We start from the raw sequence: 23,319 nt of genomic DNA on the forward strand, positions 1-23,319 counted from the left end.
GCGTTCTGTTTGATGTCTGGAGCAGGAAGGTACACCCGGTGGAGTTCAGAGTCGATATGAATATCATGATGCTCTGCATGATTAGTCGCTTCGACTGGAGCTGTCGGCAGGAATGCACAGGTAGCCACCTAGATAGAGTGAGAGCAAACGGATAAACAGTATTCCCTTGCATTACTAGTCAGCCGATACGCTGTATCATACAGAATATATCATTCTTGTGGAAGCTTGCTTTGCATCGCAGCGTCGCCGCCTGCAGACCCTCCTTGACTGTCACTGACCCATCAGCACGACATGTACTGGCGTAATTTCCGACAACCAGTAGATTAGTCTCTTTAAGCAGCACGACGACAACGCGTATGTAGAGAAAAGGGAACAAAGAAAGTGGTGGTGTTTCAGTGTGGGCGGTGGAGGATGACAAATGGAGCTTAAGCTATGGCCATGAGGTCAGAGGTGTGCAGCTAAAATTGGTGGGGAAGCCATGTCTCCATCTCTGCCTGGACTTCTCTGCTGTCGACTAACCCCACGTAGCAAATACCCTCGCCGCACACTTCTCCCGTCCCAGGGCGCTCCAGGATAATTGGCAACAAGCAGCAGGCCGCAATTACCTGGAGCCGCTTCCGAATCCCCAGTCGCACTTTCTTCCGCACGCCCCAGCAAACATGGCCGACACCGCACGCGCAGCCACGGCGCAGAAGCAGCACCGGCGCCCAGGCTCGCGCATCGTGCCTGCCATCCCCTACCGTCTGTCCAAGTCTCAGCCATCAGCCAGACCCATCACACCAGACGGCTCCACCAAGGACAGCGTTGCCCACCCAGCTAAGCCGCAGCCGGAGCCGCAATCCGCGCACGAGAGGCAGGAACAAGAGCAAACTGAAAATCAGCAGGCCGAGGCGGTGCAGACTCCTCTTACGCCAGAGTCAAACACTTCGGGCGCAGAAAAGAGAGAGCTCGATGCAACCGCCGCGCCTGGCCCGTTGCAGAATGGCCACTCGGCACCGGCAGACACTCATGGTGAGCATTCACTACCGGCTCCTTCTTTGACGCAGCACGTACTAAACTCCCCAGATGCAGACAACCACGTCAACGGCCATGCCGACGAGAAGCCTCCCGCGCCCGTGGAGCCCAGCGCCGAGCCCAAGCCTGCCACGAACGGAGTGCACCGCAAACTGACCATACCCGCCCACCTGCCTCCACCCTTCTATCCCTCGAACAAGACGGACACGCAGACACCGCCCACAGAAGGCAGCGACAGCGCTCACACTTCCTCGCACCGCCACCAGCTCAGTGCTGGTGCTCTGGTCTTCCAGAGCGCGAATGAGTCACCGGCACCTCCTGTGGCTCCTCAAGAGCCAGAGCTGCACCAGCACGAACAGCACGCGCTGCCACGTCCTCCGCCTGGGTTCGGTCCCCAGCAGTTTGCGCCCTTCTTCCCCGGCCACGCCCAGCATCCCTCAGAGGCAGGAGCGCCCTGGCATGTGCCGCCACAAGCAGTCGCACCGCCTGAAGCTGCCTACGCAAACGGCTCCGAGTTTCGACCCTCGCAGTTTCCCAGCGGTCCTGTCCTCTATCCGGGTCCTCCCAACGGTCACTTCTCGCCGGAACAGGCAGCTTTTGTCGCAAACGGTACCCGCACCTCGCACTCGCAGTCACCAAGCAAGGCACAATTTGGCGACACGGTACCCACATCAGACCACGGGGACGAGCATCATGCCATGCCCTACCAGAATGGCACTGCCCCTCCTACCGAACGCCTCGAGGAGTCGCCGTTTGAACTTGCCAGCTATTTGTCAATCCAATTCGCCAACCCCGAATTCGCCGACTTCATCCTCCAAGTTCGGTCACCTGAGTCCATTCTGATGTCAGTACCAGTTCACGGCATCGTAGTCGTGCGGAGCCCTGTCATAGCCGAAGCAATTCGTCGCAGCCCGGCCCCCAGCCACCGCAGCAGAGACGCGCGCCGACTGGTCGATGTCCTTGCGCTCGACCCTTTCACTACCGGCGAATCCCTAGAGGAAGCTGTCAGGGTTCTGTATGGCGCCCCGCTCCTTTCTGCCCAGACCTTCCTGTTCGGCCTTGCACCTTACATGTACGAGAACGACCAAGCGTCCCCTTCCAACGACGCCCGCATGCGCATGCGACAAGTTCTGAGCTACATTGCGGCAGCAAGGACTCTCCAGATGCCTAGCATGCAGGCGCGCGGTATTGAGATCGCACGGATGCTTCTCCGATGGGATACTGTCGAGCAGGTACTGCAATATACACTGCAGGCCAGCTCTGGGCCACGATCAAGAGGTGAAGGTCCCGATGCAGAAGACCCCTTCATTTCAATGCTGCTCAATCACGCTCTCGAGTTCATCGCCTACACCTTCCCTGCCGACTTCAAATTGTACGCGATAGCGCCAGAGTTTTCAGATGCTCCACGTCTGCCAGCACTCGTTGAACCACGTAACGCCGCGCATAACCCAAGGCTAAGCAAGATTCGGTTCGGTGACGCGCCACCGGAAGATGATCACCGTCCTAGCCACGCGACCGTCGTGCTGTCGACTATTCTGCTATCTCTGCCACTTCCACTCGTGGAACGGCTCTTCAATCATCGGGCAACAGCGAATCAACTCGGATGGAGTGGTGCCACTAAGATCTTGCGCGAAGTAGTCAATGAGCGTGAGAATCGGCGCCAAAAGGCATCGGCGGGCCAGTTGAAGCCGAGCCAAGATGGTACCATTCCAGCCGGCCTCTTGAACAACGTGTATCTTGAAGAACGCGTGGAGCAAGTCGAGCCATCATCTCTTCACCCTTCCGGCCATCGCTTGGCGACGAAACGGGTCGCCAGCGACACATGAGGAGCAGTCCGAACAAGTGGAGCCTCGACGACGTTAGTTCTTTCCCATGTCAGCATTCGACATTCGGCACGACTTTTCGGGCCGGCGACATACAAACCAGGTCGGTTCTTTCCTTAGGGTGTAAGCATAGTGAGCGTTCATGGGCGTTCACGCAGGCGTTGTGAGCGAGTCCTTCCACCAAAACCTTTCCTACGGTCACCAAAAGTACGTTACGATGTGACGAAGCATATTCCCCAAGATCATGACAGCATGCCAGCTTGACTTTGATTTGTACATCATTACGGCATAAATGTTTTCTTTTCTCTACGATGGTGGCGGCGTCTTAGGCAAATGTGTCGGAATCAGACGCAGCGCGGTATACAAAGGTGGAGGATGAAATCTCACGGGTTAGATAGGCCGCGCTGAAGGGCGGAAAAATAGCATCAGGGTATCAGCAGACTACATATGCGAAGCGCAGTGTTCTTGGAAGGTACGACGATGGGATACAGCCCTGTCTCGGCCGGAATTGCACGGCTGTAATGCGGAGATAACAATCAGGAAAGTTTCATGACGTGCCTGTTGCCGCGCACGTGGCGCGCCGTTGTCTGCAAGGCTGTGCTCCCTAAGGTTTTGACTAAAGCATGAAACCGGATCGTTCCTCATAACGAAATCCCCCGATTGGATTACGGAGTGTTGGACAAACCTTAGCAAGTACGTTTCGCCATGTCTTCCTCAGCCTCAACTTCCAAGGCTGGAGCGAGCCGTCGGTTGCTTGAGAATATGCCCGAAAGAGGAGGAAGTGTAGCGCAGCCCAGGTCTGTGTTGCACCCTTTCTAGCCGATGCCCCCAGTCAACTCCGAAGCTTGATATATGGTCTCCTGGGGCTGCTTGTCTCTCATTCACGTCTCGTTTAGACGTCTTTCTAAGTCCGCGTTCTGCCAACTCTTTGATTATTCTATCCGTCATCTCCTGCTTGTGTGCCTCTCAGCAAGCGTTGCTACTGGTAGTTTCCGTTTTTAAGGACCCCATTTCTCGAACAAGAACCTCGTTGGACACTCACTGCCGGGCCACTGCTCCGTCTTGATACCTAGCGACAACACTTCCACTCGCGACAGCTGCACTGGCAGCGGGAACAGGCCCAGTATGCCACCTACGAACGTATCGACGCTGGACCCCGGTAGACAGACTGGACCGGCTTCCTATGAGTTGACGAACTTTGGCGGACCTAGTCAACAGCCATCCCTTGCGACCTTGAATTCGCAGTACAGTGCGGAGTCGTCGAAGGATCCAAGACATCAGCCATCGTATGCGACTTTGAATTCACTGCGCAGCACACACAAGGAGCGCGTGATAGAGGACAAGGACGATGAAAATACAGCCGAGAGCAGGCTGGAACCTGCGCGATCGAGTCAACCTAATGTGAATGACGCGTCCAAAATACCTAATGGTGGACTGTGGGCATGGCTGCAGGTCCTCGGGGCGTTTTTTCTGTTGTTTAACTCTTGGGGCGTAAGTCAAAACCACGTACAGACTTCATGAAAGACCTGAACTGACCCTACAGCACAGATTATCAACACATTCGGAACATTCCAAACATATTACGAAACGAATTTGCTCGCCAGCTCGAGTGCTTCAGCCATATCCTGGATCGGGTCTATACAGGCGTTCCTGCTCCTCTTGGTCGGCGCACTCACTGGTCCCATCTATGACGCAGGCTACTTTCGCGCACTGCTCATCGTGGGAAGCTTCATGTTGGTTTTGGGCCAGATGATGCTCAGTCTATGCCATACGTACTGGCAAGTCCTTCTCGCACAAGCGTTCTGCATCGGTATTGGGACTGGATGTCTGTTTATCCCTAGTGTGGCTATCCTTTCAACCTACTTTTCTACCCGAATCGGAACAGTAATTGGAATTGCCGCAGCTGGGTCATCGCTTGGCGGAGTCATCTATCCCATTGTATTCCACAAACTCATTTCTCAAATCGGATTCGCCTGGACGACACGGGTGCTCGGCTTCATTGTCCTCGCCACTATGACTGTACCCAATGTTTGCATGCGCGTCCGGGTTCTGCCGGCGGAATCGCGTTCTCTTCTCGACCTGCGTGCATTCCGGATGCCGTCATATAGTCTCATGGTCGCGGGATTCTTCCTTGGCTTCATGGGCTTATATATGCCGTTCTTCTATGCACAAACCTACGCTATCCAGGAACATATTACGAGTGAGAGTATGGCATTCTATCTCCTCGCCATCATGAATAGTACGAGTGTCTTTGGGCGTATAGTACCGAACTTGGTAAGCTTTTCCGCCACCCTCTGGATACTACTTTTGTTTGGCCTGGAGTTACTAATTTCTCTCCGTAACAGTTCTCCGACAAACTCGGCCCTTTCAACGTCGTAATTCCCTGCTGCATCATCTCTGGCGTTCTCTGCATATGCTTCATGGGTGCCACCTCCTCCGCCGGCATTATAGTACTCATGGCATTCTACGGCTTCTTCTCTGGATCGTTCGTCTCGCTTCCACCCGCCATTGTAGTTCAGCTGAGTAGTGACGCGCGAGACAAGGTCGGCACAAGAATGGGTCAGGCCTTCGCTGTCGTGGGCGTGGGACTGCTTATTGGAACGCCGATCGGAGGTGCGATTCAAGAAAAGAGTGGTTTTGCTAGCTTGTGGGTGTTCGGAGGATGTTTGTTATTCGGATGTGTGCTGTTGCTTATTGCTGCTCGGGTGGCATTCAAGGGGCGGAAGATCATGGTCAAAGCATGAAACAGGAAACGTGAGCGCCAAAGAGAACGAACCGTTACGCATGGAAGTCTATGGCAGTCTATATCCTACTCAACATAAAGGGAATTCCCCAACTCCAGATACTCGAAACAATAGACATCGAACGGTTGCGTGCATCACTTCGCTTCACACCACGCCTTCAGGTCATTGTTGTAGCCCTCCCATCCTTTCTTCGTCTTTTCCGGGAAGCCGAACTTTCGTGCCACCGCGTTTTCACCCATGAGAAAGGACAGCGCGCCGCTGAAGACTTCTTCTTGCGTGAACTTTGTGCCACCTGGAATAGTACTACTTGGCTCAAAAGTGAACGAATGCGTACCTGTGAACAGAAGCGGTATAGACCCTGTCCACGCGAAAGAGGTTGGTGTGTTATGCTACGAACTCTATTAGACAATGTCGCGTCATAGTCAAATACAGATATGACGTACTTCTATTGGAGCATACATCTTTTGTCCCGATGAAAAGACAACGCGTATCTTGTTCTCGGGTTCGACGGGGCCGAGTGGGGTCAGAGAAGCGAAGAAGCCTTTGTGGTATTTGGGGAGGGATGCGAAGTCGAGAAACTGGGAATCTCGTAAGCATTGCAACTGATAAGCTTTGTATCAGGCCGGAAAAGGTGAAGCTCGTACTTTTGCGCGGACGGCTTCCGGTGAGGATGCGATGTCGATGCTTGCTGTGACTGTCATAGCTGTGAGGTGGCAGACGAAGAGCGACGATCACTTGGTAAGTTCAATGGATAGGATTTGTTCCGACGAAGACAAACTCGAACCTTAATGTGACGATAGGAGATGCAGTGATGATATTTATCGCAGATAGCGTGACGCCTTCGTACGAATCCATATCTACAGCTGGTGAGCGGACGAAAGATATCATGATATACCTATGCCTTTTGCGGCTCAATGCGCGCATACATATCAGTGTGGCTTTACACTGCAAGGGGGTCTGGGAGACTCTCTGCGCGTTAGCGTTGGAAGGTTGATGGAAGAACGCAAGAAGGGGCGGTGCGGCACGTCTTAGGGGTCGAGGCATCTCGCCCAATGAGCCGCAAGCGGTTTAGCTTGACCCAGATTAGGCCGATGTCCCCCCATGTCAGCCCATGACCTCCCCGCCTGCCTCTTCAGCCACCTCGTCCAATGTACCGCATTCGTCTCATCCACATGCATCTCGCAAAAACAAAGTCTAGATCATGGTCAATGTAGCCGGCCGTTCGAAAGGATGCTCAACCTGCCGCAGGCGCCGTATCAAGTGCGGTAAGCGCCAACGTCGTGCACATTAGACCTCAGGCTGACCCTACTAAAGATGAGACTCGCCCAACATGTCAGAGATGCGAAAAGGCTGGCTTCAAATGCGATGGTCCACAGTCGATCGTCTTTGTGCAAGGCAAAATCGTCAAGTCTAGGAGGTCACAGAAGTTGAAGAGCAAGGCGGCGGACCCGCCTGTAACGACTGTCTGGAAGAGGCAAGAAGTAGAAGAGTCTACCTCGGAATCTCCTGAACACCGCTTCGACCTCCCTGAAATCAGGCCTAAATTCAACGACAAAGAAGTTTGCATATGTTATGCACGCCGCCATCTTCTACCCAACGGTCCCATAGACCTAGGGTTACAGGAACTTCAGCCCTCAGACATTGTCACGGACAACTACGCCGTAAGAGGAGCAAGCAGCCCATTATTTGTTCAAGCCGCACTCAGCTTTGCAACCCTCTTCTTCGGCGCGCAGCATCACCAGAGTGGGATCCTCGCCGAAGGTTATGCCATACATGGTGTAGCTCTCAAGCGGCTGAATCAGGCTTTGAGCCAGCCAGAACGCCGTATGCATGACGACGTAATCGTTTCCGTCATTCTATTGGCTATGCTTGAACTTTTCATGCCCACTGGACCAAGAAATTGGCTCAAGCACATGCTTGGAATGGAGCAGCTCCTGGCATTACGTGACCCAGCATCCCTGGTTCACGCGTCATTTCGGACACTTGAGCTGTACAAAGGTGTGCGGCATATGATACTGATAGCATCATTGAGGAACAGAACGCCATCAATCTTTGCGCGACCACAGTGGAAAGCTGTACTGAGAACAGCGCTCTCGCTGGAAACTCCAGATGAACAAGACTTGCATGACGTGCTCGCAGATTGTTCGGTGCTAATAGCTGCGAGTGACGAGCTCTTCAAGCTTCAGCATGCGTCTGGCTTAAGCTATATTCAACGGCGACAGGAAATGCAATGCAAGGCAGATGGGACCTTAGTCTTTCTTCGAGCGTGGAAACGACGATGGGATAGCAATGAGGAGAACGTCCATATCGAAGAAGAGTGTCTTGATCCGACCAGTACCCAGATTTCGCCACGCATTATATACCGGTTCATGAGCGACTCTGTTGCACGGATGCTGATGTTGTACAACACCGCATTGATCTACACCCTCCGTGTCATGGCGACTTTAGGAAGCAAAACCAACGGCACACAAGACATTCCGAGCGATCACATGCAGGGCGGCACAGGCGCGGATGTTGTGACCGAGAGTTCTTACTATCCTGCCATCCGTGCAGCAGGGCTCAATATTGCCCGCTGCATCACTGACTATCTGCAACACAAACGTGCGCGAGGAGATACAGACTTTGTCTCACCCATGGTACAGTGGGCTGTGATCACCGCCGGGCAGGCATTAGGCGGCGAGGAGTCTCCGGATGGCAAATGGATGGTCAGCCTGCTGAAAGGAGACGCTATGTATACGATTGCGAAGAGAGCTTGGGAAGTTTGAAGGTACTCATAGGTAACTGGCAACGTGTAAGTCGAGAAACCGAGAGTTGCGCCGCTTTGTCGCAGCTGGCCCAGCGTTCACTAATATGATGCAGTTCCTGTGCAGTCGAAGTACGAAGTCACTCTCAAAAGGTCTGACCATGGATGAGTTATCGATTCTTCGTCATCAACACGTCTGAAGCCTTTCTTGGCAGTGCCGTGCCTAGACACTTACAATGCTCCTACTCTGGCAGCCCATATCCCTACCTCCCAACAATCTTCTTCTCGAGATACCGCGCAGGTATGTACACCAGGGCAGTCACAACGAATGTGAACTCATTCGCAATGTCACCACCGTCAGCTCCGATGAGCCCACCTAGCGGACCGACATACCACGTTTCGACCATGCCAAGGATCCACGCGACGATTCCGATGGCGAAGGCGGTGCCGGCAGCAATACCCAGCGGCAGACGACTGGGATCGTTCCATGCATCTAAGTCGTAATTATCGAAGTTCATACGACGGAAGATAACGTGCTCGCTGCACAGAATGACAAAGTATTGAGTAGTCCAGTAGCCGAGCAGACTGAGAAAGTTCTGCAGGTAAACACTCAGTTGCTCACGGCCACCAATAGCGAGACCGAGGATGGCAGCGAAACAGACCAGAATCCAGATGAAGCGGGGAACGCGTGCAAAAGGACGGGAAAATTGCTGGCAAGAAATGGCGGCGCTGTAGATGGATATAACGTTTACGTTGATGCCGGAAAGGACCAGAAGCGTGAGGATCAGCTTTGCGAAACCGCGTGGGTAAAGCATGGTTTGGATGAGAAAGCCCAGGCCGTCGTTGTCGTACACTTCTTGCCAGTCTGGTCGGTTGTTCATGCCGAATGATACGACGCAGCCCGCCAGCATACCGATGGAAGTAGGAATAGCGATACCGAAGGTGGTCATGAGGAAGACCTTCCAGCGGGAGACGTTAACGGGGTAGTGGACGTAGTAGTCGGATGCCATGGTCTGCCACGATGCAGAACTACCGTAGACAATAGCAATCAAGCTCAAAACCTGTCCACTGAGGTCCGCTCCCTTTAGCTTGGGCGTATTGCTGTTATCGGTATACTTGCCCGTCTCGGCGAAGAAGATGATGAAGATGATGAAAAAGACGAACCACGCGTAGCGCTCGTAGACCAAAATAGCTCGCAGACCGACGAATGAGATAAGCGTAGCAACCACGGCCAGGATGACGATACCAACGATCAGCGAGATATGGCCATCCGCTACGGCAGTCAGTGCCAGACCACCCGTGATGCAAGCCACAGACGCCCAGCCAATCTGCACAATAGTATTAAGAGCAGCAATAACCTTGTTAGGCCACCACCCAAACGCATATCTCGACATGGAAATCTGCCTCAGCCCAGTCGGCGCACCGAAAGTGGCGGCAAAACCTGTCGCCGCGCCACCAAGGATAGACGCAAAGATGGTAATGACGATACTCTGGCGAAGCGCTGCAAAACATGAAACAATCAGTCGAGCTGTTGCAAGTGCGCGGGAAACGGTACGTTCTTACTCAAACCAAACTCATGTCCAAGGAACCCCGTCGCGAAACATGACGTGTTCATTGTGCCCGAGGCCCAGAGGAAGAACATGTTGAGCTGGTGGTGCCATGGCACGTCGCCCTTGTCTTCTGGCAGTTTGCGACTGATGGCTTCGGATTCAATGCCTGCAGAGAAAGAGGTACGAAGTCAGTATATGTCTCACATGCACTTCGTACAGTCAGAACTTACCTAGTTTCGCATCTAATCGCTCTTCGAATCGGCGTAGTTTGGCGAGGATTCCGGTTTCGCGTGGGACGGCTGTCGCAGCGCCGACTCCTCTGCCGCTGTCTGTCGAGAGACTGGCTTCGTCCTGGACTTTTTCCGCTGACAACATCATGGGCAGCGTCGATCGTGACAAAGACTCAGAAAGAAAGGTGACTAGAAAGGGTTGGACAAGACCAACCCAGGGTCAAACAGGGCGAAGCATGGTCGTTCTATAGTAAACTACCCCACCGCGCACACTCGGCTCCCAGCCGCGTCATGAAAAGCCGTTTTGACGCCGATGGCAGGGTGCGAAGAAAAACGATTGCCGTATGCCGCCTAGCCTGTGTGCTTGCGAAGAACTAGTAGCTCCACTCTTATCTTTGACAAGCACTTCTGGGCAAAGCTTAGCCTGTCGGCAATCGTGGATTACTCCCTCGGTAAGGAGCGTTGCGTGTGAGCCCTGCATATGGCTTGATGCTTATCAGGAGTTGGTACGCTGATTAGGTGCGACTTCGGTTCGTGGCTGACTAGCGGGATGATTTCAGGCTTTCGAGCCGTTCACAGAGCGGCTGGATGATTTGCATTTTCGGAGTAGGCCGATGCGTAAGCACACCATCCTACAAGCCACGTGCGAAGCAGCATCCCATCACGCGACCATTTCGCAGTCCGTGAAATATTATTGCCATTTGCATGAAGCAAGGCAGAGGGCATTCATTTGGCCCTCCAGCAGAAGGAAGCTATCAACTATGCCAGCTCTCCTAGTGTACATACTATACAATGTATTGACCCGTTCAGATCATGGTTGGGCATAAGTCATGCATCGGATGCAAATGTATTCATGGTTCCAGGAACTGTCCGCTACACCGCTTTTGCGCGTGCTGATTGCAAGGTACCGCTCTTTCTGAGCAAGAAACCGGCGGCCTTGCTGGTTAAGGGGGTGACAGTTCCACGCTCGGGTTGTGCCTTCTTTGCTCCCCTCGATTGCTTCTGCTTCATCTGTTCAAGCCTAGCCGGTATACCTGAACCCAGACCACGCTCCCATAGAGCATAGCTGATGACCTTGTCTTGACCAGTCTTGCTGCGCTTCTCAACCTTGGTAGGCTTGACGCGACGCAATTCGACGTTGCCCAGATTAATCAAATCGCCCAGGTCGGCCCTCCTCTTGGCGTCGGCATCAGATGTGGCCTGCTGCTTCGCTCGCTGACGTGCCTTCTGCCCTTCTACATGCATAGCGCTGAAGAGACTGGTAGGCTGGGGTTTGGCGGCCTCTAATAGATGATTGTATAGATCGCCTAGGGTGTTCGCGGAAGAGAGGTGTGGATCGGAGATGCGGCAGCCGGTAAGTTGGTAAAGGCGTTTGTAAAGCTACATAAGTCAGCAAAGGTAAAATAAAAAGGGTCGATACACGTACAGCGAACTTGACGTTGATGTCAGTGACGGGAACGTGCCGCCATTTCGTCTCTTCAGGCTTGATAGCAGACGAATCTCTGCTGCTCTGCTGAACTGAGGTTTTTAGAGCCGCAAAGTCAGCCGCCAAACGCTTCGCTCTCTCTTCGAGGATAGCATGTCGCGACTCGCTCGCTGCAGCTGGAGCGATTTGGTTAACGGGCTCCGGGTCGGCTGCATGGTCAACAAGCTCGGTTTGGGGTACATCTTGAGCAACTTGAGGTGGCGTAGTTTCTTGAACGACCACTTCCTCAACAATTGCCTCCTTGACGGGCGCTTCAACTGGCTTGGCGCGAGGGACGGGGCGGTTCGACATGAAGTCAAACGGCTTGTTCTCGCCATCCATCTTGACCACTGCTGCTTTCTTGTGTGCTGGTGTGTCGGGGTCCATGGTCTGTACTTGCTCCTGTGCAAGGCCGGCATCCTCAAGTTCCTCAACGACCTCTTCAACGAGCAGCTCGTCCGATACCTCTGGCTCAGCCTCCCAAGCGGGTGCCGTTTGCATCGTCTCCAAGAGATCATCCAAGCTCTTGTGCTGGGGGAAGGCAAGAGCAAGCTCACCGCTTTCTGTCTTGACTAACTTGATGTCCTTGACCCAGCGTGGCCGATCGTAAACACCTCGGTTGGCAAACTTGGATAGGTCCATATCTAAACCAGCCTGCTTCAGGGCATAAATCTCGGCGACAGCTTGTGTGAAACTGGCACGCATATCGGTAATCCGGGTAGCTTTGGCGTGGAGGCCAAAGTTGTAGTCGGTATATGGGCGCTTGGTCTTCTCGTGTACAGTTTGCGCCATAAGCAGGTTCTCGTCCTTCAAAGTGTACGGAGTGCCCGTGAGCTCTTCGATCTCATTGGCCATGTCCAGTGTCAGTGGCGTGTACGTCCGTAGCGTAAGTTTCTCGAATTCCTTAGCCAAGTCCTTTTCGACCTTTTCCTGCAGCCATTCCTCGCCACCGACCCGATGCAGGCCGCGTAGATACTTCGCAGGCTTGTATTGGGGGAATCTTGAGGCTTCCTCGTCAAGGACCTCTTCGTATTCGCCCTGGTCTTCAGGCGCTATGCGGACCGGTGATGTGGGATCATAAGGGTCGACGTGTGCACCAATAGGCTCCGAGTCGCCAAGCAGACGCTTCTGCCATCTTCGCACGAACTGCTGGTGCTTTCTCTTGTCCTGTTTGCCCGGTAGCAGGAAGGCTTGGGGTGCGGTTGTGGAGAAGGCGGCGGATGGGGTGCGGAGATGGGTGCAGGGCGACGGGGCGGGGCGGCAGGGCAATGGCGAGACTCGTTGCCGTATGCAAGCGGAGAGGGGATGTGAGGGATCAATTGCCCGCGAGGGGCGCGGTATTCGGCGCATTGGGTTCGAGATGCGGGTGATGCACATCTGCTGGAAATTCCTTCGACATGTCGACGAGCACGCCAAGCCGCCGGACATCAGCCAATCAGCGCCCTAGCAGCCCCGAGCACTGGAGAAGCCCATGGTTTTGGAGAACATGCATCGTCTGATCTCTGCCTGCACTTTGATTTTTGATCTAGACATGTTGGCATCAAGATACTGTCATGTTCAAGTGTCTATTATGTATATCACGAGAACTTCTTTACTAGCCACGTAGAGCCTCTCTCGTCATAGTCGGCTTTGGACACGAGCAACTCCTTCAACAAGTCGGGTTGGCTAGCGACGTTTGCTCCTCCTAGCCATGTGTGCTTGATCGGGTCATCTGCCCGCGCCACATTCAGCGTGTACTCGGCTGGTACCAGAGCCCTCAGCTCTGTCTGCATTCGTTCCATGAAGCCGGCAATCAACGAGTTCCCGCCTACCACTACAACATTCGCCAACAGGCCGATTCTTAGAGCTTCTGGCAGTGTGCTCAGCGACTCCATGACGGCGCCAGGTATTCCAGCTTCCTGGATGCCAATATCGGAAGGGTTGAAGAGGAGCTCGGGCACGGCGAAGCGCTCATTGCCTAGAGGCAGCAGATCTTCTCTCGGTCCTTGCAGCGGCTGTAGCCCTCTGCGCATGCGTGATTTTGCAGGGTCGTGGGGTCGCGCATGCCCGTGTATAGCATTCTCGTAGTCCGGCAGCACATAGTCGACCACTATGCTCGAATCCAGCTCTCGTTTATCTCCCAGCCGTCCTTTCCAAGTGCGCTCCAGATCTTTGGCGAATTGCTGCGATGATGGCACGACGTACGAGACTGCTTCTTTGATCTCGTTGAGCAGGTATGTCTCCTCCATCATGTTGTAGTGCCGCAGCGAGGAGAGCTCTTTCAGGTAGTTTGTGAGCAGCTTCCCACCGACTGTGAGCCGCCGCACAGCCGATTGTATGAGCTTGCCATTGTAGAGAGGGAGGACGGTCGTGTCTGAGTACGATGTGTCGATGATGAGGAGGCATTCTTGCGGTAGCGATGCCAACGAGGACGTGATGGGAGGGTTGTAGGCATTGAGGGTCGCGCCAACGCACCGGTAGTAGGCCGCAAATTCGAACTGCTCGAAGATGATCTCGTCGCAGTTCTTCTGCAGCTCTTTCGGGCAGTTTGGCTTCTCTGTCAAGACCAGATTTGTGTCTTTCGGGTCACACTGCGTACTGTCAGTTCTCACACCCTTCACGAGCTCGCGACTGTGCGTACCCACCCTCAACCCCTCCCCCACGGCGTCGCCCATGAACTCATGCTCCCATATCGCCTTCTCCGCCTCCCAGTTGACAATGAAGCCCTTTTCCACTGGACGGCGAAACGCCAGTTCTCCAAAGTCTTTGCACGAATCGAGCTCGGCGCCGACGTAGGTGCACTTGTCGCGTGTGCTGCGCGCGATGCAGTTGGGAATGACACTGCAGTCGTCGTAGGTAGGCTCCGAGGCTGGCGAGACTAGACCGGCTTTGATCGAATATGCGCCATTGTCCAGGACGAGCGTCTTGTTGGGCGCTGCAGCCGCCGACTTCTTAGACCCTTTGGGTGCCATCGTTGGTGTTTGTTGGTTTGCGCTGACGGAGCGATTCGCGACGCCCGAATTCCAACGCCTGTTCACGTGCGGCCCACCTAACCCTTGACCCTTGACATGCCGCCATCAACTTCTTTTCCCAAACCCGATGATAGGTACACTGTGCCCGGGACGGCAAGACCTGACAAGCCCGTCATGACAGATGCAGAATGGCTGGTCCAGCCACCAGCACATGACTACCGTTGTGGGAGTGATCCGACTAATATAAGCAGGTTGGAAGTGCGGAGTATGCATGCCCCGCGATGCACCCCTATCACCGTCCTGACATCCTTTATGCTTCTCCCACTGTGGCATTTCAGAGGCACCAGTGCTATCGCTCGCTTTCTTTAGGCCCTGAGGCTGGAATCCAGCTAGTCTATGACGTCAACCTCTCTTTGGCAACGAGGCACACGAGCCCACGAACACCATTCAAACAATCTTTGACTCTAGAGCCCTAATATCCAGATTCCTTTGCAATGGACGACTGGCAAGACGCCGCCTTCTCGACGCGGCACATGCACAACCGCACTGGCCGCAGTGGAAAATCCAAACACACGAGCGCATTCGACGTTCACAAGACATTCGCAAGCTATTCTGTCAAATGTCCGGCATGGCAAAAGGCCCTGGGCGCAACTGGGGATACGCAGCCAGAACAGGATGCATCGCTGGAGCTGTATCGCTTGACCGAAGCCGGCGAGGGTGTCGTGGGCCAATTGTCTTTGCCGGGCTTGTTACAAGCCTCAGTCATCTTAGCTGGCAGTCGTGACAGTCTTCGGCGAACGATCGCAGAGATAGAACCAGATGAATCAAACGAAGAGGAAGATGAGGAAGAGGACGAAGAAGAGAGCGAAAACACGGAGCCGGAGTCTCCCGAGAGGACTCGCTTCGAAACATTCGAAAAGAACAGCTTCCGTTCACCAAAGTTCTGGTTGCGATGGAGCGGCAGCCCTACGGAATCCGGCCACAACGCGTCCAAGGCACCCGCACATAACGAGACAGATTTGGGGTACATTGTCTTCTCTGGCAACGATTGTCGCAAGTTCAAGGGCACCATCAATTGCACAAGTCTGAAGTGGAAGAATGTAGCAATCACTGGTCACAAGCTCGTGGCACGATCATCATCCGACGCACAAGTCACTTGGGGAAAGGCTGGAGTGTTGGTTTAGAAGGCATATTCTGAACCATAGCTAGCGACTGTGTTATCCACCAAATATCAGCAAACTTATCGCCAAGGTGGTCGCGAAACCGAGTGAGCGAGAAGCGCATCGTAGCCGTACTACCTCCGTTTGCAGCACGCAATATCAGCAACCGCTAATCGTTCCTATGTCGGATCAGTACAGTATTCCTGCAGAGAATTGACCACGGGTTGAGCGCACCAGGCCAATCCATATACGCCAACGATACCCATCGGCCATTACCAACACCTCCGGAGACCTTGGCCCAGCGCCTTCACTCACGTCAGCACAAAAGTTCTTCCCATGTCACGTCATGACTTACTTGTCTCCATTCACCTCAGTAGTACCAGACGTGGTGTAGCAGCTTAATTTGATCTTGGTACCCTTGGGATATTGACCCGGAGCCGAGCAGGTCGTCTTCGGGCACGTTCGATAGCGCAGCCCGTCGACGGCGACAGTTGCGTCAACGACGGCGCGCTTGTCCATCTGGGCCGCAGGAGCGGCCAAGGCGACCGATGAGAAAAGAGCGAGCACAACGGTCGTAAGCTTCATGATGTACTGATTTCGATGGTTGGCAGGAGAAGATACGAACAAGTTTGGATTGATCGAAGGAAGGACATAGAGGACTGCGAACGGCTCTTTATAGCCCAAATTGCGATATCCCCCTCTTTCATATTTGCAGGCGCTCGCATTCGTCGTGTCATCCAGTCGCACGATGCAAGAACCATTGTGGGGTCCGCATTTCTTCCTTCACTTTCTCTATTTCTGTAGTCCCCGATAGATGCAGATTCGAGAACTTCGTCCAATAGATATGTCCCTTACGAGTTTCATCCTCGCGTTGCTCGCATAGCTCTACATATTGAGGCGGTCCGCGCTGCCTCTTGTTGCACGAGGGTTCAGCTTTAATTTGGTCCTCGTATTCATCCATTTGGCCCCGAACACAACTTCTACGTGCCAGACGCACTTCAACTCATCTAGACGATGTATTTATAGTCTCCTTCTCATATCACTATACTCTTACATAGTAAGTCCTTACGAGTCCTAAGTGTAGACATCACTGATGACATGACCCCATCCAGCCATATGACTTCCTTGAATTCCTCCAGCCATTTGTCCTCATCTCAGTTCATCATGCAGACCAAAGACATGCGACACTTTGTGAGAATATGGGACTTTATTCACCCAGTCGCACTACTCAACCTTAGCAAGCCATCCCTAGCTGGCTACCTTGACGCCCTTTTCTGGACCACTTGGTTAAGGCGCACTGGGATGTGTCATTCAAACAGACTTTCCAATGACATAATAGCACCAGAGATGACTTTTAGGCCGTGGGGATTACGTTGCGTTATGGTAAACTCGAAGCCACTAGTCTTGTATATAGCTAACTCAGGCCCCCTTTGCCTGTCCGCGCAAAGTCATTCAGTAGATGCTTTGGGAGCAGAATACTGGTCATGCGATCCCTTCGATGCGGTATCAGACAGGTTTGATAGCTGTCCATCAATCTGAAAGGGCGTCAAGACCCACACTTCCGTTTGTTTGTTGTGCTGCCTAGTCACGTGCATGACTCAGCCTGGACCACCTGCAGCAACTGACAACTCGAACGCGCGCTATAACCTCTGTTTCTTTCCTCTTAACGTCTCCTGTCACTCTATTGACGGAACCGAACCTCGCGACCGCAACCTCGCAGCACCTCGTCGTCATGACGCAGTACCAAGCTAACACCGTTCAGTCACGCTCACTGCGACGTCGACTTCTCAAGGACATCGCGGAGATCGAACAAGATCCATATCCCAACGTCCGCATTCACTTCCAGGACAACGACATCACAAGAGCGTGTCTTGTTCTTACTCCGGAAGGACAGAAGCCGCTCCACCTCAAGATCCGCTTCACCGGCCGATACCCGCTGGTGGCGCCCGACGTCACGATCCAAAGCGCAATCATCCATCCAAACGTCTTCAGCGACTATGTCTGCGCCACAATGCTGAACACCGACGAGGGCTGGACGCCGGCGTATACCCTCAAGGGTATCGCTATCCAGCTGCTGAGCTTCTTCTCTAGTGATTCGCTAGAGCAAGACCATGGTAATGGCACTGTCGATCTGGCTTGGTATCGACAGCAAGAGGCTCAAACGTTGGGAGAAGATCGCTTCAAGTGTTCTCTGTGTAGATTTGGAGAAGACTCGTCACCAGTACCAGCTGCTGAAATAGAGGTCGATGCACCCGCATCAGATGTTGTCGCCCCCGCCCCGAGCCAGCATCAGGGAGGCCCCTCAGGGCTTTTTAGGCTACCAGATGAGATCCTTCTCGAGATCCTCAGCAATTCCAAGACCGTTGACGTTTTGGCCTTCGCCGACGCCATCCCTTTCATCAAGAACACGATGAACTCGTACGACTTCATCCGCATTCGCGAGTTGCAATGCTTTTGTCTCAAAGAGTCATTCCTCGACGCCAAGCTTGGTATCGGTATCGCTGTGACAGGCGGTAACCGGCCGGTCTTCCGAACAGAGTTTGATCTGTTGAGTCACGAGGCGTTCTACAAGCACCACATCCGACGCAGCGTTCAGGGTGTTAAGTTCGATATCTGGCTACCTCTACCTCTGAGCCGACGCCACTGGAATCAAGTTAGAGATCATGTGATGGAGAGCACGCTGGATATCCACAGGACTGCGAACATCACGAACCCTGGAGCTTGCTATGTGGATATCCTGTATCATACTATGAACACCGTTGTCGTTCAGTTCTCATCAGATGCGGAGAGCTATAGCGGCCCTGATGCACGCAGCACCTTGAGTCACGCGTCAGAAAAGGCCGTCGACGCGTACTTCGGTCTCTTCCACCTACTGCTATGCCTGGCGATCGAGAACTCTCACATCACTGACAGTGCCAACGACACGATCAGACGCTTCATGGCCGGTCCGCGCAACAAGGCAAACTTCCCCGATCTCGGTCACGTTCTCATAGCGGCTCTCATCTGCGACGACGGCCTTACCGAAGACCTGACGTATGAGATAATCGAAGAAGCCATCATTCGCAACGTCGTCTGGATGCTTGATGAGAAGGGCGCTGGTATGGCCGAGCTGGCATACCTGGAGCCTTCCAAGGTCTCTGAATACCGTACCAGCAAGACATACGCCGCCTCCCCCACATCATACCGCCTCATGATGTTCCTGAAGATGTTCAGCGCAGCAGCACGTCCACCCGGTAAGACCCTGGTTGAGCTTCGCGACTCATTGTTTGACGCCCATGGGGCTCCTCCGCCGGGTACCTCAACGCGCATGGCCGAAGACATTCGCGAGATCCAGCAGTTCGACGCCTTTCCGCAGTTCTTGGCCAAGATGGGTCTCAAGGACTTGCCATCTCAGCCTCAGTTCACTTCGTTCCTTCGACGCACCATAACCGACAGTGTTGCCGCTGGCTACTCGATCATGCCCCTGAGCCAGAGCCGACTTTACCTCTTGCGACAAGAGGAGGAACGCTACGTGGAGAAGTCGGAAGATTTGCATGTCTCGCGGGATGATCACTGGTGGTACGAGAACAACAGTTTCAGAAACCCGTCTTTCTTCCCAAATCGCGGCGGAAGAGGTGGCGGTAGGTGGGATCGGGGCACGCGTGGTGGCAGGGGCCGTCGGTACTAGGTAGATGCTTTTGTGGACTCTCTTGGGTTCCAAGGTTGTAAAGTCCGTGAATCTTTGCGCAAGGGTTCGGCAGCTTCACGCTCGATGTAGATAGTACCTTGCAGTACGATAGCTCATCTCGGCTCTTACTGTCCGTAGAACCAGCATTTCATCAACATCTCCCTGCTTCCTCGTGACGTCGCCTCTTACGAACTAGTTCAGAAGACGGGTAGACGGCCAGACTAGCATTGTGTAGCATCTAGACTTCAGCCAAGTGGTCGAATGTGGGGAAAGGCGCAATAACGTCATGTCGCATGCTGTACCACAAGGCAGGTATTGGAGAACACCGCACCTTAAGTTCTGGTCACCTCTTCCTCCTCTCCGACATCCCTACAGAGTCAGCCTTCATAACGACTCCATCCTTGCCTTAGCTTCTCTTCACATTCCACATCATGTCAGGTATGCTTTGGTTGTCGAGTGATCTATGCTCCCGTAGCTCACAGCGTTTAGACCAGCTCGACGACAAGTTCATGAACTCCGGCGGCGGCGGTAGCGCACCACCTCCCAAAGCATCGGGCGACAAAGGCGATTCATCAAAGAAGGATGGGGACAAGAAAGACGGCGGCAAGGGCGAGGGGAAGAAGGGCTGAGAGGCATCGGAGATGAGGTGGCTGGGAGCGGGGTTGCAGTTCGTCGATCAGGGACGCCTCGGTTGACGCGTCGGAACGCGCGACGGGATGCGCGAGCCTAAACACGTAGTCACGAACAAACGAACAGCTTGATTAAAAACGACTATTAACCATTGATGTCAAGTGTGTCGCAGATTAATGATGCAGGACGCTTGGTAATGACTTCCGAGTCGTCATCTTGACGTTGACGCAACCCCACGTCCTCATGACGTCTACGCGCTGTTCAAAAGAACATCAGTACGCCCAAAGCTCCTGCTGAAAGTCCATGATACCATAATCCCACAGCATCAGTCCCAGCCAAATCACCATGCCGAGTACGTCTTCCGCACCTTCCCCGTCATTCCTCTTCACTAACACCATACCCTCAAGACCAGGTCAACGACCCCTCAAAGACCAGCGAAGACACCTTTGGTGTACAAAAGTCCGCCAAAACACCCCAGAAGGCCGCACAGGATCAGGAAGACTACGAGGCGCAGAAAGAACATTCGAACAGTGGCAGCAACACGCACTCGGGGACAGGTATGGAGTACGTTGATCGGAAGAACATCAAAGGAGATGAGAAGCAGAGGAGAGAGGGGAACTGAGTGGCGTGTCATTACATGATTTAAATCGAATCCAAATTTCAGCCCACGTTTTGACTAGGCTAGCATCCAACTTGATGCCTTTCTCGCAGACTCTTCGAAACTAACCAAAGGGCTCCCATTGGGCAACAGCTGCCGGCATCGGGATGCCGATGAACCCAATCAACATGATCAAGAGCGAGAGGATCATCTTAATAGCGCCGAATATAAGAAGGAAGGCCAACTTGGCAGCGGCAAGGGAAAGGATAAGGAGAACGATCCCAAAGAGCAATATGGCAAGGCCCTGCAAGATTGTTCCCACCACCTGCAATAAAGCCTGAATGTCGAGTTGTGAAGTTAGCAAGTGCATCATACACACTGTAGATCGGATCATTACGTACCCAAGATCGGCGGTAGAGAAGCTGTCGCATCTCTCCATAAGAAGTCGTGGGCGTGGACTTTCTTGTATGGTTTCCGCTGCTAGATTCGAGGCCCTTTTCCGCGGCGCTGATATCGGCCAGGCTATCTTTTTCGTCTTGGCTAACAGTTTGAGACATCGTTGCGATACTGCTTTGAAGAGTTTCGATGCAATGTATTGGGAGGGAGGAGGTACTGAGCCCATTCGGCAGGGCACAGCAGGGCTTTCAAGGTGTGCAGTGATGTCCGGGTAGCGAGACACGCGACCGTGGAGCCCCAGGAGGAGGTACTCTGGTTCTGCCCATGATTAGCAACACTCGCGCAGATCGAGCAGTGAATCACTCAAAATGCATGCAATCTACAGAGACTCGCAATACTGACAAGACAATAGGCGTGTCGGCGGAATCTTGTTCATATGTGCCTGTTGCTTTGAACAGCTCCAATAGAAATTACACACCAAATGTCATGGAATGTGTGGGCCTAAAAATACGTACTTGGTAAGTCAGTCCGACGATAGAAAACAAGCACATAGTCTGCAAGTGCCCTGACCCAACGTCACTTTTGAGATAAACATGAAAAGCTCGATATGCGTACACCATCCAGTTCAAATGTCGACACGGCATCTAGTATTAGAGCACACGGCTGGCATCCATCTATATGATTACAGTCTTGCCCACATGTCCACAATACAATTCTCAATTTGGTACGAGCCACTCCTGAATATCCACACAATTATACCGTTAGCCTCCAGGGGACAGAACGCTCAATCAAATCCCTTCCAACCACACTTGAAATGGCGCTGCCATCCAGTGTACCCTTTATACATGGGTTGCCAATCTGCCGCGTTGAGATCCTGGCACCACATGTCTTTGGAAACCAGAGGAGCCTTCTTCTTGTTATCCTTACAAGCTTGCTCGCAAGTCTGCAGCCTCCATGGGTCACTTTCGATGCGATTTTCTGTTGTCATGTAAGGCCTGCATGGGATGCCCGGCATGGAATCGCAGCCGGTGACCTTCTTGCGGATCTCAAAATTGACTTTGGCCATATCACCATTGTGTGCTAGGAAAAGTTAGCGCGTGTCTAATAAGGCGATAAAAGAGTTCACTTACGTTCATATACGGTCACGTCAACTCCAAAAGGCATTGAATCACCGTACGGACGATTAACGCTCTGGATGTAGTCGGTGATTTTCGAGTCCTTGTTGTAACCGCGTACATTGTGGAAACCCGCGTGGAAGCCATTGGGATCGTACAAGTCCCATCCTAATTCCGCGTAGTCGTCGTACAAGAATTGCTGAAATTCCACTGTCCAGTGGCCGTTCCTGTCCATAGGTGTATGGCTAGGAGCTGGTGCTGCCGAAGTGGTGGACGACGAAGAACTGGTGGACGACGAGGACCTGCTAGACGACGAGGAACTACTAGACGATACCTTGGAAGAGCTTTTTGAGGTTGATGAACCCATGCTAGAGTACGTCCACGTGTTTGATGGCTCATCGGGATTGTTGTTTCCCTCATCATCATCCAAAGAGAGCGGTGCTCGGGTACATGCTGGGGCGTCGGAAGTTAGCGTGCCGGTAGTAGTCAGCGTTGTCGTGGTGTCGTAGCCTTTAGCCGGCTCGCAGATGGTCCTCGTGGCATCGATCAGCGGCAGACATACAGATGTAACCATCGTGGATGATGTACCACCGCCGAAGAAGCTATAGCTAGAAGGCATGGACGAAACGTCAAAACCCTCCGTGCACATGACGAAGCGATCAGTGATGGTGGTCCGCATGTTGTCGTCGCAATCTTCTGGGTCTGGTTGGTCCGCCGGTTTAGTTGGCGCAGGGCCAGGCTTCGGCCCACAACCGCCCGGAACGGTACAACCTGGGAGGCTACAAAGTTCTGGCGGGCATGGATCACACCCTGTTGGACCTGGACAGTATCCGTCGGCGCCTATGATACCCGTAGGCCGCGGGCCGGTATGACAACCGAAGAAGATGCACGGGTCACAGCCGAAGATACCACATGGAATGGTGAGCGAAATGGGCGGAACGACATCTTCAGGGCAGCCAGGCCCGAACCCTAGTCCCGCCCACCCGCATCCACACCCGAAAAGCTTACATTTAGGGTTCGTAGGTTTTGGAAACGATGTCGGCTTTGGCTTTGGCGGCTTGACTGATGGATCGTCATTGTCGCTATCGCTAGGACTGTCGCTGTCATGATCCTTGTCACATTTGTGTGGGACACAAAGGCAGAAAGGCCGCTTGAAGAGCAAGAATGATGCGAGTCTCTGTGTGACGCATGCAGCGATACAGTTCTCCTCTTTGCACTCGGGGTCGCTGTCTG

At 53.4% G+C, this 23,319-nt stretch overlaps 12 protein-coding genes across 12 annotated transcripts; 6 read left to right on the forward strand and 6 right to left on the reverse strand.

Annotated features, from left to right (window-relative positions):
* Positions 1-659: 659 nt before the first annotated feature.
* J4E85_004505 (uncharacterized protein) lies at positions 660-2,840 on the forward strand (the record flags this gene model as incomplete). Its single annotated transcript, XM_051468761.1, has 2 exons — positions 660-1,011; positions 1,066-2,840. 2 exons carry the CDS (start codon positions 660-662, stop codon positions 2,838-2,840), a joined length of 2,127 nt encoding a protein of 708 aa, XP_051326976.1.
* Positions 2,841-5,069: 2,229 nt separating this feature from the next.
* On the forward strand, positions 5,070-5,581 carry J4E85_004506 (uncharacterized protein; the record flags this gene model as incomplete). The annotated part of the gene is made up of 2 exons (XM_051468762.1): positions 5,070-5,111; positions 5,183-5,581. 2 exons carry the CDS (start codon positions 5,070-5,072, stop codon positions 5,579-5,581), a joined length of 441 nt encoding a protein of 146 aa, XP_051326977.1.
* Positions 5,582-5,715: 134 nt separating this feature from the next.
* On the reverse strand, positions 5,716-6,282 carry J4E85_004507 (uncharacterized protein; the record flags this gene model as incomplete). Its single annotated transcript, XM_051468763.1, has 3 exons — positions 5,716-5,970; positions 6,025-6,159; positions 6,226-6,282. The coding sequence occupies 3 exons, from the start codon at positions 6,280-6,282 to the stop codon at positions 5,716-5,718; spliced, it is 447 nt and encodes a 148-aa protein (XP_051326978.1).
* Positions 6,283-6,811: 529 nt separating this feature from the next.
* J4E85_004508 (uncharacterized protein) lies at positions 6,812-8,346 on the forward strand (the record flags this gene model as incomplete). The annotated part of the gene is made up of 2 exons (XM_051468764.1): positions 6,812-6,846; positions 6,921-8,346. The coding sequence occupies 2 exons, from the start codon at positions 6,812-6,814 to the stop codon at positions 8,344-8,346; spliced, it is 1,461 nt and encodes a 486-aa protein (XP_051326979.1).
* Positions 8,347-8,587: 241 nt separating this feature from the next.
* Positions 8,588-10,249, reverse strand: J4E85_004509 (uncharacterized protein; the record flags this gene model as incomplete). The annotated part of the gene is made up of 3 exons (XM_051468765.1): positions 8,588-9,825; positions 9,888-10,040; positions 10,105-10,249. 3 exons carry the CDS (start codon positions 10,247-10,249, stop codon positions 8,588-8,590), a joined length of 1,536 nt encoding a protein of 511 aa, XP_051326980.1.
* A 728-nt stretch (positions 10,250-10,977) lies between these two features.
* J4E85_004510 (uncharacterized protein) lies at positions 10,978-12,919 on the reverse strand (the record flags this gene model as incomplete). The annotated part of the gene is made up of 2 exons (XM_051468766.1): positions 10,978-11,484; positions 11,531-12,919. 2 exons carry the CDS (start codon positions 12,917-12,919, stop codon positions 10,978-10,980), a joined length of 1,896 nt encoding a protein of 631 aa, XP_051326981.1.
* A 227-nt stretch (positions 12,920-13,146) lies between these two features.
* On the reverse strand, positions 13,147-14,520 carry J4E85_004511 (uncharacterized protein; the record flags this gene model as incomplete). The annotated part of the gene is made up of 2 exons (XM_051468767.1): positions 13,147-14,139; positions 14,194-14,520. The coding sequence occupies 2 exons, from the start codon at positions 14,518-14,520 to the stop codon at positions 13,147-13,149; spliced, it is 1,320 nt and encodes a 439-aa protein (XP_051326982.1).
* A 494-nt stretch (positions 14,521-15,014) lies between these two features.
* Positions 15,015-15,704, forward strand: J4E85_004512 (uncharacterized protein; the record flags this gene model as incomplete). The annotated part of the gene is made up of 1 exon (XM_051468768.1): positions 15,015-15,704. The coding sequence occupies one exon, from the start codon at positions 15,015-15,017 to the stop codon at positions 15,702-15,704; it is 690 nt and encodes a 229-aa protein (XP_051326983.1).
* Positions 15,705-15,839: 135 nt separating this feature from the next.
* Positions 15,840-16,265, reverse strand: J4E85_004513 (uncharacterized protein; the record flags this gene model as incomplete). Its single annotated transcript, XM_051468769.1, has 3 exons — positions 15,840-15,859; positions 15,915-15,985; positions 16,036-16,265. The coding sequence occupies 3 exons, from the start codon at positions 16,263-16,265 to the stop codon at positions 15,840-15,842; spliced, it is 321 nt and encodes a 106-aa protein (XP_051326984.1).
* Positions 16,266-17,412: 1,147 nt separating this feature from the next.
* J4E85_004514 (uncharacterized protein) lies at positions 17,413-19,351 on the forward strand (the record flags this gene model as incomplete). Its single annotated transcript, XM_051468770.1, has 2 exons — positions 17,413-19,300; positions 19,332-19,351. The coding sequence occupies 2 exons, from the start codon at positions 17,413-17,415 to the stop codon at positions 19,349-19,351; spliced, it is 1,908 nt and encodes a 635-aa protein (XP_051326985.1).
* A 971-nt stretch (positions 19,352-20,322) lies between these two features.
* J4E85_004515 (uncharacterized protein) lies at positions 20,323-20,599 on the forward strand (the record flags this gene model as incomplete). The annotated part of the gene is made up of 2 exons (XM_051468771.1): positions 20,323-20,329; positions 20,385-20,599. The coding sequence occupies 2 exons, from the start codon at positions 20,323-20,325 to the stop codon at positions 20,597-20,599; spliced, it is 222 nt and encodes a 73-aa protein (XP_051326986.1).
* A 1,156-nt stretch (positions 20,600-21,755) lies between these two features.
* J4E85_004516 (uncharacterized protein) lies at positions 21,756-22,321 on the reverse strand (the record flags this gene model as incomplete). The annotated part of the gene is made up of 2 exons (XM_051468772.1): positions 21,756-22,051; positions 22,102-22,321. 2 exons carry the CDS (start codon positions 22,319-22,321, stop codon positions 21,756-21,758), a joined length of 516 nt encoding a protein of 171 aa, XP_051326987.1.
* Between the last annotated feature and the right edge of the window lie 998 nt (positions 22,322-23,319).

This window comes from Alternaria conjuncta (genome assembly GCF_024043145.1).
Source record: "Alternaria conjuncta strain BMP 0040 chromosome Unknown scaffold_6, whole genome shotgun sequence".
Taxonomy (NCBI): Eukaryota; Fungi; Ascomycota; class Dothideomycetes; order Pleosporales; family Pleosporaceae; genus Alternaria; species Alternaria conjuncta.